The sequence below is a fragment of the Oncorhynchus clarkii genome, chromosome 4 (genome assembly GCF_045791955.1).
Source record: "Oncorhynchus clarkii lewisi isolate Uvic-CL-2024 chromosome 4, UVic_Ocla_1.0, whole genome shotgun sequence".
Lineage (NCBI taxonomy): Eukaryota > Metazoa > Chordata > Actinopteri > Salmoniformes > Salmonidae > Oncorhynchus > Oncorhynchus clarkii.
This window is the reverse complement of record NC_092150.1, coordinates 56,256,520-56,270,283: the sequence shown is the minus strand read 5'-3', so window position 1 is coordinate 56,270,283 and position 13,764 is coordinate 56,256,520. Positions and strand designations below refer to the sequence as shown.

At 40.4% G+C, this 13,764-nt stretch overlaps 1 protein-coding gene across 1 annotated transcript in view; it reads right to left on the bottom strand.

Moving 5' to 3' along the window:
- LOC139406967 (serine/threonine-protein phosphatase 2A 56 kDa regulatory subunit alpha isoform-like) overlaps window positions 1-13,764 on the bottom strand; it is a 118,576-nt gene that overhangs the window by 25,380 nt on the left and 79,432 nt on the right. The window contains exons 3-4 of the mRNA XM_071150185.1: window positions 6,313-6,414; window positions 6,090-6,182 (exon numbers count right to left, since the gene is read on the bottom strand). Coding sequence (XP_071006286.1) covers window positions 6,090-6,182; window positions 6,313-6,414 — 195 coding nt within the window. The remainder of the gene's footprint in view (window positions 1-6,089; window positions 6,183-6,312; window positions 6,415-13,764) is intronic.

The window sequence follows — 13,764 nt, the reverse complement described above, 5'->3', positions numbered from 1 at the left end:
TCTCTGCTGCCAATGACTGGAACGAACTACAAAAATCTCTGAAACTGGAAACACTTATCTCCCTCACTAGCTTTAAGCACCAACTGTCAGAGCAGCTCACAGATTACTGCACCTGTACATAGCCCACCTATAATTTAGCCCAAACAACTACCTCTTTCCCTACTGTATTTTATTTATGTATTTATTTTGCTCCTTTGCACCCCCATTATTTTTATTTCTACTTTGCACATTCTCCCATTGCAAATCTACCATTCCAGTGTTTTACTTGCTATATTGTATCTACTTTGCCACCATGGCCTTTTTGCCTTTACCTCCCTTATCTCACCTCATTTGCTCACATTGTATATAGACTTGTTTATACTGTATTATTGACTGTATGTTTGTTTTACTCCATGTGTAACTCTGTCGTTGTATGTGTCGAACTGCTTTGCTTTATCTTGGCCAGGTCGCAATTGTAAATGAGAACTTGTTCTCAACTTGCCTACCTGGTTAAATAAAGGTGAAATAAAATAAATAAATAAATAAAATGACCACTGACATGTTTGCCAAGACAGCCCCATTACCACCAGACAAAAATTCTGATTGGCACAGTATCTGTATTACAATGACAAAGAAACATGAAAGGTGCACGTTGTTATATTAACAGAACACTGCTTCTATGGTATTATGTAAAGGGTTGTTTGTTCTACATGGACTTGCTACTACATTTGAAAGTTATCAAAACACTTATTTTTTTATATCAACATAAATTCAGCAATGGTATTCTTCTCATACTACTCCGTAGGCTACTGACCTATTCAAAGCTTCCTTCGGCATCTCACCATACATGGGCCTGTTGTTATTGAACTCAACCCGCAGGAGGTTTGTTTGTTGTGATTGAGTGGGGGGAAACAGCCCGCGGGCAAGGTTCTGACAGATGGGTGTCTTGGAGGTGTTAAGGACACACCCAAGAAACACTCACATTATACCACACCACTAAGCCAACTCACGTTTGGCTTATGTCATGGCCGCCAACATTTTTTCAGGAGCAAGCCAAGAAACAAAGCCAAATCAGCGGGTGCAGTTCCCCTTTAAGTGTATTCGGAAAGTATTCAGACCCCTTGACTTTTTCCACATTTTGTTGTTACAGCCTTATTCTAAAATGTATTAAATATGTTTTCCTCCCTCAATCTACACACAATACCCTGTAATTACAAAGCAAAAACTGATTTGTAGAAGTTTGCAAATGTATATATAAAAAAGAAAGACCTTATTTAAATAAGCATTCAGGCCCTTTGCTATGAAACTTGAAATTGAGCTCAGGTGCATCCTGTTTCCATTGATCATCCTTGAGATGTTTCTACAACTTGATTGGAGTCCACATTTGCAAAAATGTATAAAAAACAGTTTTTCCTTTTCATTATGGGGTATTGTGTGTAGATTGATGAGGGGGGGGGGGACAATTTAACGCATTTTAGAATAAGGCTATAACGTAATAATAATAAGTCAAGAGGTCTGAATACTTTCCGAATGCACCGTCTATGGATGATTTATAAAGCTAGACACATTTAACAGTTAGGCTGTTGATTATAGACCAAATTAACTTGTCGTTTCCTCTCTCCTCACTTTTCTTAGACAATTAAGGTAAGGGCTGTTTTCTCGTCTCTTAACTCAACTGCTGTCCCGCCACATTGTTCTATGTTAAGCACATAGCAACTAGGAAAAGGTGCCAATTCAACAGCGCACTGATGTTTAAGAACAGCAAATGGGAGAAACCACATTTGTTATAAAATTATATATATTTTTTTAGTTTTGCACCATTGCTCTTATGTAAATAACCATATACAATTTCAGTAGCACATGTCTTAGAGTGATGCACTGTGCCATCCCCACGGTCTCCACAATGGATTAGTCCACTAAGACAGGAGCAAATCAGACAGGTGTCTTGTACACAATGATGAGTGTTTTTTCTTTTGCTACTGCTCGACTAAAGAAATCTCAGTCGAGCAACAGCCTATTGACCAAACAATCGACCAGTCGACTAAATGGGGTCAGGCCTAGATTAAATACATAAATTCTGGCATTTTTTTCCCATAATGAGGCCAGTGTCTGAATTAATTTGTTGTGGCAGAGAGGAGGAAGTAGAACCATACAGGGACTTGAAAGTTTCTCAGAATTTAGCCACGATCCCAATCCGAATGAGCGGTTAAATAATATCAGATTTAGCCTTTCTGATTCGTCTTTCACAATGATTCCTCAGTTGCTTAAAAGCTTGCCAGTCTGGGCCAAAGCCCGTGTTCCCTGGTCTTGATCCAAGCATCATCTCTTTTATGAATGACTGAAAATTCCAGAATAAAACCAGGCATTCAATCTACCTTCAACCTTTAATTTTTTTTAAGGGAGCATGAATATCTACAATAGTATTGAAGTTCACCTGCAAAAAGGCTCAAAGCTAAATCAGGTTCAGGGATAGCTGAAATACAATCAAAGGTCACTAAAATAAAAAAGCTTGTTCACTGAAGGTTTTAAAGTTCCTCTTTGATGACACGAGGTTTAGATTTTTGTATTCTCACATTTGTAACACAAACAACTGGGCAATGGTCACCAATGTCTTGGGCGAAGACACCAGTAGAAACATATTTCTCTGGTATATTCGTTGAAATAAGACCAAATCAGAGTGGGCTTTGAAGGATCTTTAGGGTTGGGCCGTGTAGACTTAGTCTCTAGCTGGATTAGGTTTAGATCATTACATGCCTTTTACACTGAACAAAATATAAAAGCAACGTGTAAAGTGTTGGTCCCATGTTTCATGAGCTGAAATAAAAGATCCCAGAAATTGTCCATTTGCACAAAAAGCTTATTTCTTTCAAATTTTGTTTTAGATTTTGGTTTTACATTTAAAAAGCATTTCTCCTTTGCCAAGATAATCCATCCACCTGACAGGTGTGGCATATCAAGAAAATGATTAAACAGCATGATCACCTTGTACTGGGGGACAATAAAAGGCCACTAAAATGTGTAGTTTTGTCACACAACACAATGCCACAGATGTCTCAAGTTTTGAGGGAGCGTGTAATTGGCATGCTGACTGCAGGAATGTCCTCCAGAGCTGTTGCCAGAGAATTGAATGTTAATTTCTCTACCATAAGCTGCCTCCAACGTTTTAGAGGATTTGGCAGTACGTCCAACGGGCCTCACAACTGCAGACCACATGTATGGTGTCGTGTGAGTGAGCAGTTTGCTGATGTCAACGTTGTGAACAGTCTCCGATGGTGGCGATGGGGTTATGGTATGGTCAAGCATAAGCTACGGACAATGAACACAATTGCATTTTATTGATGGCAATTTGAATGCACAGAGATACCGTGACGAGATCTTGGAGGCCCTTCGTCGTGCCATTCATCTGCCGCCATCACCTTATGTTTCAGCATGATAATGCACAGCCCCATGTCACAAGGATCTGTAGTCCATGCAACCTATTATGTGACTTGTTAAGCACATTTTTATTCCTGAACTAATTTACTTGCCATAAGGGATTGAATACTTATTGGCAGAAAACATTTCAGATTTTCCTTTTAAATGAATTTGTACAAATTTAAAAAAACATCATTCCACTTTGACATTATAGGGCCTTGTGTGTAGGCCAGTGACCAACATATCAATTTAATACATTTTTAATGTAAAGGGGTGTGAATTCTTTTTGAAAGCATTGTACAACGCCTGGAAATACTTCAAGCCAATTGATGATATAATTTAATCAAAATGAATATTTGGGAAAATATGACACATTCAAGGCTTTCATGTTGATGTTTTGGTAGAGTTTTTTGTCCAGTATCAGCAGACTCACAGGAAGCCGTACTGTGGTGACAACACCTCCGTAACTACGGTAATGACAGGGCTGTACTTTCTTCCGCTCTGCATGCACTCACATACTGTAGTACACACGTGCGCGCACACACACACACACACACACTCTCTTTTGAAGACTATCAATGAGCTAAACATTCGCAGAGGGATGCATTTTCCCCAGACAAATATTTCTAAAATGCTCACCAAGATTAAATTAAACACATTCTAACCATCAGTTCCACTGTGAGCATATCGATATCATACAGTCCCTCTCCCATGTCCAGATCTGTCTCTAACAAGCTTACAGAGAGACAGGGGAAAGCACTGACACTACAAAAAAAACTGGGCTTGTTCTGCCCTCCCTCTGTTCCTCTTCCCGAGCCTCTCTCTGACCACAGTCCCCTTTTCTCTTCCTGCAATATAAACAGGGAGCTATTCAAAGCTCCCCACGACACCACTCGCATCATGGAAATTTAGCCTGAGCACCTTGGATGCTGCAGCTCAGCCAACATTCCAGGCCGTAGTATTAGTCCCTGTTCGCTCCCTTGCCCTGGGGAAAGCAGGACGGCTCGATAAATACGCACAGCACAGCCCCGGTAGGTTTCTCCTGCAAGGGTGAGACTGGGTTGTATTCATTAGGGCACATTGTAGCAAAACGTTTAATTACAAAATGTGAACACCTGCGTTTGTTATTGACAGTTCAGGTCGTATCTCCCAGTTTGTCTGTTTTCTACCATTTGGTGCCAAATTAATATGACGGTATAGATCCTGGAATACCAAGCCGAAGCATACGAGGACTGTCTGTCATCATGGCAGACAAAACCATGACAAACTAGGCTAAATGCTGAGACTGACACTGAAGAAATGTAGAAGTTGTTGTAAGATGACGTCCTCCAAAGGGACACCACATGCCTCCAACTGACGTTCAGAAGATGTCATGTTAAAATAACTGGTTTTGATAACTGCCAGGAGATATAATCAAAACATTTTGGTCTTTCATACTCTGAACTTGATGCTCTCGAACAAAAAACAGGAAAGGAAGTTGGTGCCATTTTCGTTTAAACTAAATCAACATGACCGCTTACAAAACAGATTAATTTCTCAAATGATTATCCAAATCCGAAGAGTAGATGTTTAACAGTCAGTCTGAGGCTTGTAATGCTGCCAGGCCTGTCTTTTTGGGTCTGTGTGTACACTTTAGTTCCACATAGAACTAACACAGTAAACAACAGGAAATTAGTCTCTACAATATTTGGTGAATCAATACAATAGCTTTGAGCAACACTGACAGACCAGGGGTGTATTCGTTAGTGCACACTATTAAGCAAAATTGGGATCCTTAATGTTAAGAAAAATCCCTAACCAAAAATATATTGGGCATAGATGCAGAAAGAAACAGCATAGTGGGTCAATTTCCAAAACAACTAAGAGCGATGAAGCGCAAGGCTCAACTTATCTCAATATCCTAGCATATTCATTGATAATAGGCCCTGCTTTATTGAAGTTGTGAGACATAGCATCCCAAGAAATTGCGAGATACAGCATTCCAGCATTCCAGCTTTTGATTGCTGATAAGACAGGCCTAGTACACGGTTCTGACTGTCTGCCTGGTGGCCGATATGCCTTTACTGTGCCCCTCCCCTCTCTCTCAGTCCCTCGCTAGCTTGCTATGAAAGATGCAAGTATTTTGTTTTCTCGGAAGTTGTTCCCAAAATACTGAATCTTAGGAGACGATTCTTAGGAGTCGATTTCTCCACCCCTACTTCGTCATCGTTAACAGTTGGAAAATGGCAGAGAAAGGCAAGTGACAGCAGCAAAGTCCTGTATGGTAATACTTTGAGAAGTTAAATGAGAATTAAATGCAAACTTTCCAAGGTGAAATTGAGGTACAGTAATTGTAGTACAGGTGCAATGCTTAACGCTCTGAATTCACGTTGAATTCTATGAATGTTTCTTATCGCTTTAACTGAAAACCGATAATAAAATGGCAGTTGAAACTTATTTTTTAAATGGTCTATTTGGAACATCCCTATACACCATAGCAAACACAGCAAAACGTTTTTCAACAGAACACATTATGCAACAAAAACAACAGTTTCTTATTGCTCAAGTTGAATGTTTTCGGAAATTTGCTTTCTATTGAATACACCCCTACTGATGGTGATGTCATGTGGCCATTTCAGTGACTGACGATGACGGCATGAAATCTGAGAGGATAAGGGTCATTAACAGGTCAGTGTGACATCAGATGCGATGCTTACCTGCAGCACGAACTTCTGATCAATGTAGCGCTTGGCGATGCTGGGCTGAAAGTCTGGGTTCTCCAAGAATCGTAGAAGGAACTCATAGACAAGCTGGAAAAAGTAAATAAAATACAAATCTATGAAAAGGTACATGAATTGTACATAAAGCTCATACTAACAGGTATAAAACATACATAAAGAAAAGCTAAGAAGAGGTCAAATTAAAGTGACATGGTTTTACCTGTATGTGTGGCCATGAGGCTTCTAGAGTGGGCTCGTCCTCCTCTGGGTCAAAATCGGGGTTGTCACTAGGCGGAAGAGTCCGCAAAATGTTGGTGCAGATCTGTGAACAAGAAGACATATAATGAATACACTAAAACTGCAAAAAGGGACACGAAAGCACTTTGCCAAAGGGAAAACTTTCACCCACTCTCTATGGCAAACAGACCTTTGATTTGGTGAGCTACATGAAATTCAAAGATTATACAGGTGTTTGAGGTTTTAGACTGTTTATCCATTAGGTTTCCACTCATACAATACATAATGAAAGAAGAACCAGAATGGTCTTTCCTAAGATATTTCATGTCTAATGCAGTTTGGCTAGCTGTTACAGTCAAACTAAAGTCTAATTAAGCAATAAGGCCCGAGGGTTGTGGTATATTCAAGCAATAGGGATGTAAGGATTCACCGATATGCAAGGGTTTCCTAGTCGATCACCAAACACTTCTGTAAAAAGTTTTGCACAGTTTGGGTTAGGTGCACTTGATTCAGCTGCTGGGCAGTTTAAGTGTTCATTCTGAACCATATAATGAGTCTGAAGGTACAAACTCCAGCTATCATGCAGGCCCGGAGAAAAGCAAGTGTACCTATAGGCCTACGGCTGGCCAATCAAATAGCTCAGATCACTGTGTCTGCAGCTTTCACTAGCCCACAGCGAAATTGATAGTCGTCTACTGTGTAAAATAAAAAAAAACATGACTAGTGACTGTCAACAAATACAGCAAAGAGCTGCTGTTTTTATGAGTTCATGTTTAAGATTTTATTCAGCACTGTCAACACTTTATAAGCCATAAAACACCATCTCGCTAGCCACTCACGCTATCGATAGACTTGCGTTGTTATTAGCAGCGCGTTTCTAATATCGAGGAGTATTTCACGCTCTGTGATCATACGAGTAACAACAGTAATACTGAAGTGTGACATGACTCATCTCTCCCTCCTCCGAGACTGATCAGAAGCATCCGATGGTCAATGTAGCGCTTGGCGATGCTGGGCTGCATCAGACGCAGTCCAGTAAAAAGAAAAGTATAAAATAAAATAGACGCAAATGATTTCAATTATGCCTCACAAGTAATAAAACACATTCTATATTACCAGGGTGATCATATCATTTTACAATGGTCAGAAAATCACAACATTGGCAGGGCAATTCAAGAATAACTTACTTATATGTCGTGATAATGTATTGAGCCTATAGCCTACTGCACAAACCTCATTGCTACAGAACTGTTTTTAATATGTTATTGTTGCATAGGTTTACATTTTTTTTTAAGCATCATGTTTAAAAAAAATCTGAGCGTTAGATCTCAGCCTGTCTTTTGGTTCAGAAAGTGATCTCGGCTCAGAAAAGGTTGGTGACCACAGGTCTAAACCATTTGATTATGAGGAGACGGGTGAAATCCAAAGTTGTGCTATATATTCATTGGCTTTGTCATAGCAAATTTTTTAAAAATAAATATTGATAAATTACTAGCTCGAACACTTTTCATCTGCAAAAATGACAAATTAATTAGTGGGTGATGAGATCATCACATGGATTCGTTCCCCGAATCAAACTGAATCGTTTCAAACTAAAACGTCTAGTTTCTGTATCGTATCGGACTTCAATACGTATCGAATCATCTTGATGGCCTTTCAGTATATAAGTACCTGCTGAGAACGTTGCCGGAGTCCACTTTTGCATGTCAACCTGCAAGGTGCGCAAACATAAGCACCAACCCTTGATAAATAGTTAATAAACTATTGTAAAGGATTATTTGCATAAAGAAATATATTAATGACAAGATAAAAAAAAAAAACATTTGTTGATTGTATTGGACACTATATTGTGCCCTTATACCTGTGCCTTTACGCATGAATCAAATCTGGCTTCTTTTTATGTTTTGGGTCCACAGCACAGGTTCAGGGTTTTGCCCCACAAACAAATTGGTTGCACTGCAGTTTTCATGGGCCTTGTTTTGTGTACACCTGCCGACTTGACATTGTGTCTTATTTTTCCCGAGTGGGAGCTGTGGTGCTTGGGGAAGCGGGAGAGCAGGTCTCAGTTGGCTCAGTTCTGGTTTAACTGCGACGAGGCTCAGGCATCACAGGCGGATGCTCGAAGTCAACGTAGGAATCAGATAAAGAAGAATCGATTTCAAGCTCAATATCCGATCCTCCATCTGACTCCAATCCATCTAAATTCTGCAGCATTTGCAATGCGGTCAGTGTGTCCATTAGTTTGGTTCGGCTTGCTATTGTGAACTACACACATTGTATGTTGTTCTCAGTGTCTGATTTGACTCTCTGAGGGGAGATTATATAGACTACCATTTCCTGGCTTTCATAATAAATTAATTAGAGCGCCTGCCCACTTCTCTTTATCGTTACACTATTGTTCTAAATTCAATCATCCTCTTCACCCTCCATTTAGATCAATCAAATTTAAAATCCCCCTCTTCATCATTCAGTTCATTGAAGTCACATGCCCCATAATCAGTTTCTATTTGGTTTACCGCCCAATTAATCCATAGACGACAAAATAGCATATTTGATTGTATGTTTATTGTGTAAATAGTGTTTGCTTTTAGTAGCCAGAGCAATCAATGCCTCTGCGCGAGTGGTCATGTGCTGACTGCAGGAATTTCGCATTATGAAAAGTGTATGCTAAAATATGAAAATACTACATGTAATTTCTCAAAATAGATATCTATCTTATCTCTATATTGTTTTATGTCCTATGGATTTGAGAAGAAACATGGCGTTCAACTTAAAAGTGAGTGTCGGGTAGCCTTCATTCTTGCCTAGCTGACGTGATGCTGTGCAATTTTCCTTATTTTTTTACCTATTTTTTTCTCTGGCCTCAATTGATTTAGCCAGATAACTAATGATTAGCATTAGCGGCTAACACCATTTATTTTAGACACTTCCTAAGAAAAGACAAATTGTTTACAGACATTACGATGCATAAACTAATAAACTCAGCAAAAAAAGAAACGTCCCTTTTTCAGGACCCTGTCTTTCAAAGATAATTCGTAATAATCCAAATAACTTCACAAATCTTCATTGTAAAGGGTTTAAACACTGTTTCCCATGCTTGTTCAATGAACCATAAAAAATGTATGAACATGCACCTGTGGAACGGTTTTTAAAGACACTAACAGCTTACAGACGGTAGGCAATTAAGGTCACAGTTATGAAAACTTAGGACACTAAAGAGGCCTTTCTATGGACTCTGGAAAAACACCAAAAGAAAGATGCCCAGGGTCCCTGCTCATCTGCGTGAACATGCCTTAGGCATGCTGCAAGGAGACATGAGGACTGCAGATGTGAACAGGGCAATAAATTGCAATGTCTGTACTGCGAGACGCCTAAAACAGCACTACAGGGAGACAGGACGGACAGCTGATCGTAGTGGCAGACCACATGTAACACCTGCACAGGATCGGTACCTCCAAACATCACACCTGCGAGCCAGGTACAGGATGGCAACAACAACTGCCTGAGTTACACCAGGAACGCACAATCCCTCCATCAGTGCTCAGACTGTCCGCAATAGGCTGAGAGAGGCTGGAATGAGGGCTTGTAGGCCTGTTGTAAGGCAGGTTGTCCGGACCTCTGGCAGTCTCTATGGGGGTGCCAGAGGGTTCAATTCTCGGGCCGACTCCTTTCTATGTATATATCAATGATGTCGCTCTTGCTGCTGGTGATTCTCTGATCCACCTCTACGAAGACGACACCATTCTTGTATACTTCTTGCCCTTCTTTGGACACTGTGTTAACAAACCTCCAGACGAGCTTCAATGCCATACAACACTCCTTCCGTGGCCTCCAACTGCTCTTAAATACAAATAAAACTAAATGCATGCTCTTCAACCGACCGCTGCCTGCACCCGCCCGCCCATGTAGCATCACTACTCTGGACGGTCCTAACTTAGAATATGTGGAAAATGACAAAATACCTAGGTTCTGGTTAGACTGTAAACTCAACTTCCAGACTCACATTAAGCATCTCCAATCTAGAATCGGCTTCCTATTTCACAACAAAGCCTCCTTCACTTATGCTGCTAAACATACCCTCCTGACTATCCTACCGATTTTGACTTCGGCGATGTCATTTACAAAATGACTCCAACACTCTACTCAGCAAATTGGATGTAGTCTATCACAGTGCCAACCGTTTTGTCACCAAAGCCCCATATACTACCCACCACTGCGACCTGTATGCTCTCGTTGGCTGGCCCTCATTTCATATTCGTTGCCAAACCCACTGGCTCTAGGTCATCTACAGTTGAAGTCAGAAGTTTACATAAACTTAGGTTGGAGTAATTAAAACTCATTTTAACCACTCCACAAATGTATTGTTAACAAACTATAGTTTTGGCAGGTCAGTTAGGACATCTACTTTGTGCATGACAAGTAATTTTTCCAACAACTGTTTACAGACAGATTATTCCACTTATAATTCACTTACAATTCCAGTGGGTTTACATACACTAAGATAACTGTGCCATTAAACAGCTTGGAAAATTCCAGAAAATTATGTCATGGCTTTATAAGCCTCTGATAGGCTAATTGACATAATTTGAGTCAATTGGAGGTGTACCTGTGGATGTATTTCAAGGCCTACCTTCAAACTCAGTGCCTCTTTGCTTGACATCATGGGAAAAATCTGAAGAAATCAGCCAAGTCCTCAGAAAGAAATTGTAGACCTACCCAAGTCTGGTTCATCCTTGGGAGCAATTTTCAAATGCCTGAAGGTACCACGTTCATCTGTACAAAAACAGTACGCTAGTATAAACACCATGGGACCACGCAGCCATCATACCGCTCAGGAAGGAGATGCGTTCTGTCTCCTAAAGATGAACGTACTTTGGTGCGAAAAGTGCAAATCAATCCCAGAACAGCAGCAAAGGACCTTGTCAAGATGCTGGAGAAAACGGGTACAAAAGTATCTATATCCACAGTACAACAAGTTCTATATTGACATAACCTGAAAGGCCGCTCAGCAAGGAAGAAGCCACTGCTCCAAAACCGCCATAAAAAAAGCCAGACTACGGTTTGCAACTGCACATGTGGACAAAGATCGTACTTTCTGGAGAAATGTCCTCTGGTCTGATGATACAAAAATAGAACTGCTTGGCCATAATGACCATTATATTTGGAGGGAAAAAGGGGAGGCTTGCAAGCCGGAGAACACCACCCCAACCGTGAAGCACGGGGGTGGCAGCATCATGTTGTGGAGGTGCTTTGCTGTAGGAGGGACTGGTTCATAAAATAGACAGCTTCATGAGGAAGGAACATTTAGTGGATATATTGAAGCAACATCTCAAGACATCAGTCTTGAGACATTAATCCACCTGTCGTCTCAGATTTTGAAATGATGCTTTACAGCGAAAGCAATACAAGCGTTTGTGTAAGTTTATCGATCGCTCGACAAAACAATAACTACACTTAGCATCAGGTAACTTGGTCACGAAAATCAGAAAAGCAATCAAATTAATCGTTTACCTTTGATGATCTTCGGATGTTTTCACTCACGAGACTCCCAGTTAGACAACAAATGTTCCTTTTGTTCCATAAAGATATTTTTTTATATCCAAATACCTCCGTTAGTTTGGTGCGTTATGCCCAGGAATCCACCGGAAAGAGTGGTCACGACAACGCAGACAAAAATTCCAAATTATATCCATAATGTCCACAGAAAAATGTCAAACGTTTTTTTATAATCAATCCTCAGGGTGTTTTTCAAATATCTATTCGATAATATATCAACCGGGACAGCTGGCTTTTCACTAGGACCGGGAGTAACAATGGCCGCCTTTCTCTTTTGTGCACAACTCACTCTGAGAGCCCCCACCTATCCACTTACGCAATGTGGTCGTTCGCGCTCATTCTTCAAAATAAAAGCCTGAAACTATGTCTAAAGGCTGTTGACACCTTAGGGAAGCCATAGAAAAGGGAATCTGGTTGATATCTCTTTAAATGGGCAATATGAATGCATAACAACAGAGAGGTTTCAAAAAACAGGGGCACTTCCTGATTGGATTTTCCTCAGGTTTTAGCCTGCAATATCAGTTCTGTTTAACTCAGATAAAATGTTGACAGTTTTGGAAACTTTAGAGTGTTTTCTATCCTAATCTGTCAATTATATGCATATTCTTGCATATATATATATATATATATATATTTTTTTTTGTTACATTTGTCAATAAAACTCATGAATGCAACTATTTATGTCAAATTGTTTTGTGTTCTACATGTAGCGTTGGTTGTGCTGAAAAGAAAATGGAAAAACACTTAATTGTGAGGCTAAATATAAGGGACACGCAGATAAATGAAAAGGCAATTTTTGCTGGGGTCTCGGGACTGATAGGGTTCAATTGCATATTTGTATTTGAAAATACACTTGTCTGTGTATGAATATTTCCAAAAACATTCCAATATTCAACTACTTGTATTTTCAAATACATAATATCTGAAAACTTACTTTGAAATGAATGTGAAACTGAAATAATTGAAATAGTATTTGAACCCAGGTCTGGTGTATGGCCCTACCTATAAAATGCTGGGTAAATACACCTAAACAAGCCCAACAACCAGTGGTAGCTTCAGGTTCAGTGAAGAGTCACTCTAGTCACGAGCCACAGCAGCCTGGCCTTTCACAGGAAATTGCCTAGACATGGACGTGTTCACCGCCTCCTTGAACAAATAAATAAGGAAAATCGATCACTGCCACAGACAGACAGCAGAGGACAGAACATTAGTCTTCTCTCGCCATCTCCCTATCTCTCCGTTTAAATGACTCTCTTTCTCCATATTTGAAGTTCTCAAATGGTGCATGAACAGTGCTGGTTCCCTATGCTTTTTGCACAATTCCTGCTCCCAATATTTTTAAAAGGCAAAACCTGTTGGGGAGCAGCAGTGTGTGTTCGTGGACTACTCGGTACTGTACGGTGCTGAGCCTGGAAGGCTTTCACTACAGGGCTCCCGAGACCACAGAATACCTTCTATTTTTAGTTTACTTTCACTAGGTCTCCTCAATCTTGGGACTGAAGGACTAGTTTCCTTTGCAAAACTAGAAACGACGGACAGGCCTAATTGAATGTAGGGAAAGGGGATACCTAGTCAGTCACACTAACTGCATTCAACCGAAATGTGTCTTCAGCACTTAACCTAACCCCTCAGAATCGGAAAGGTGCGGGGGGGCTGCTTTAAATAGACGTCAACGTCATCGGCACCCGGGGGAGCAGCTGTTGTTGGGGGTTAACTGCCTTGCTCAAGGGCAGAACGGCAGGTGTTTCCACCTTGCCGGCTCAGGGATTCGAACCAGCGACCTTTCAGTTACTGGCCCAATGCTCTTAACTGTTAGGTTATCTGTATTCTAGGATGCATAGAAACAGTTTAATGGTATTGTTCAGTCACAATCATTTGT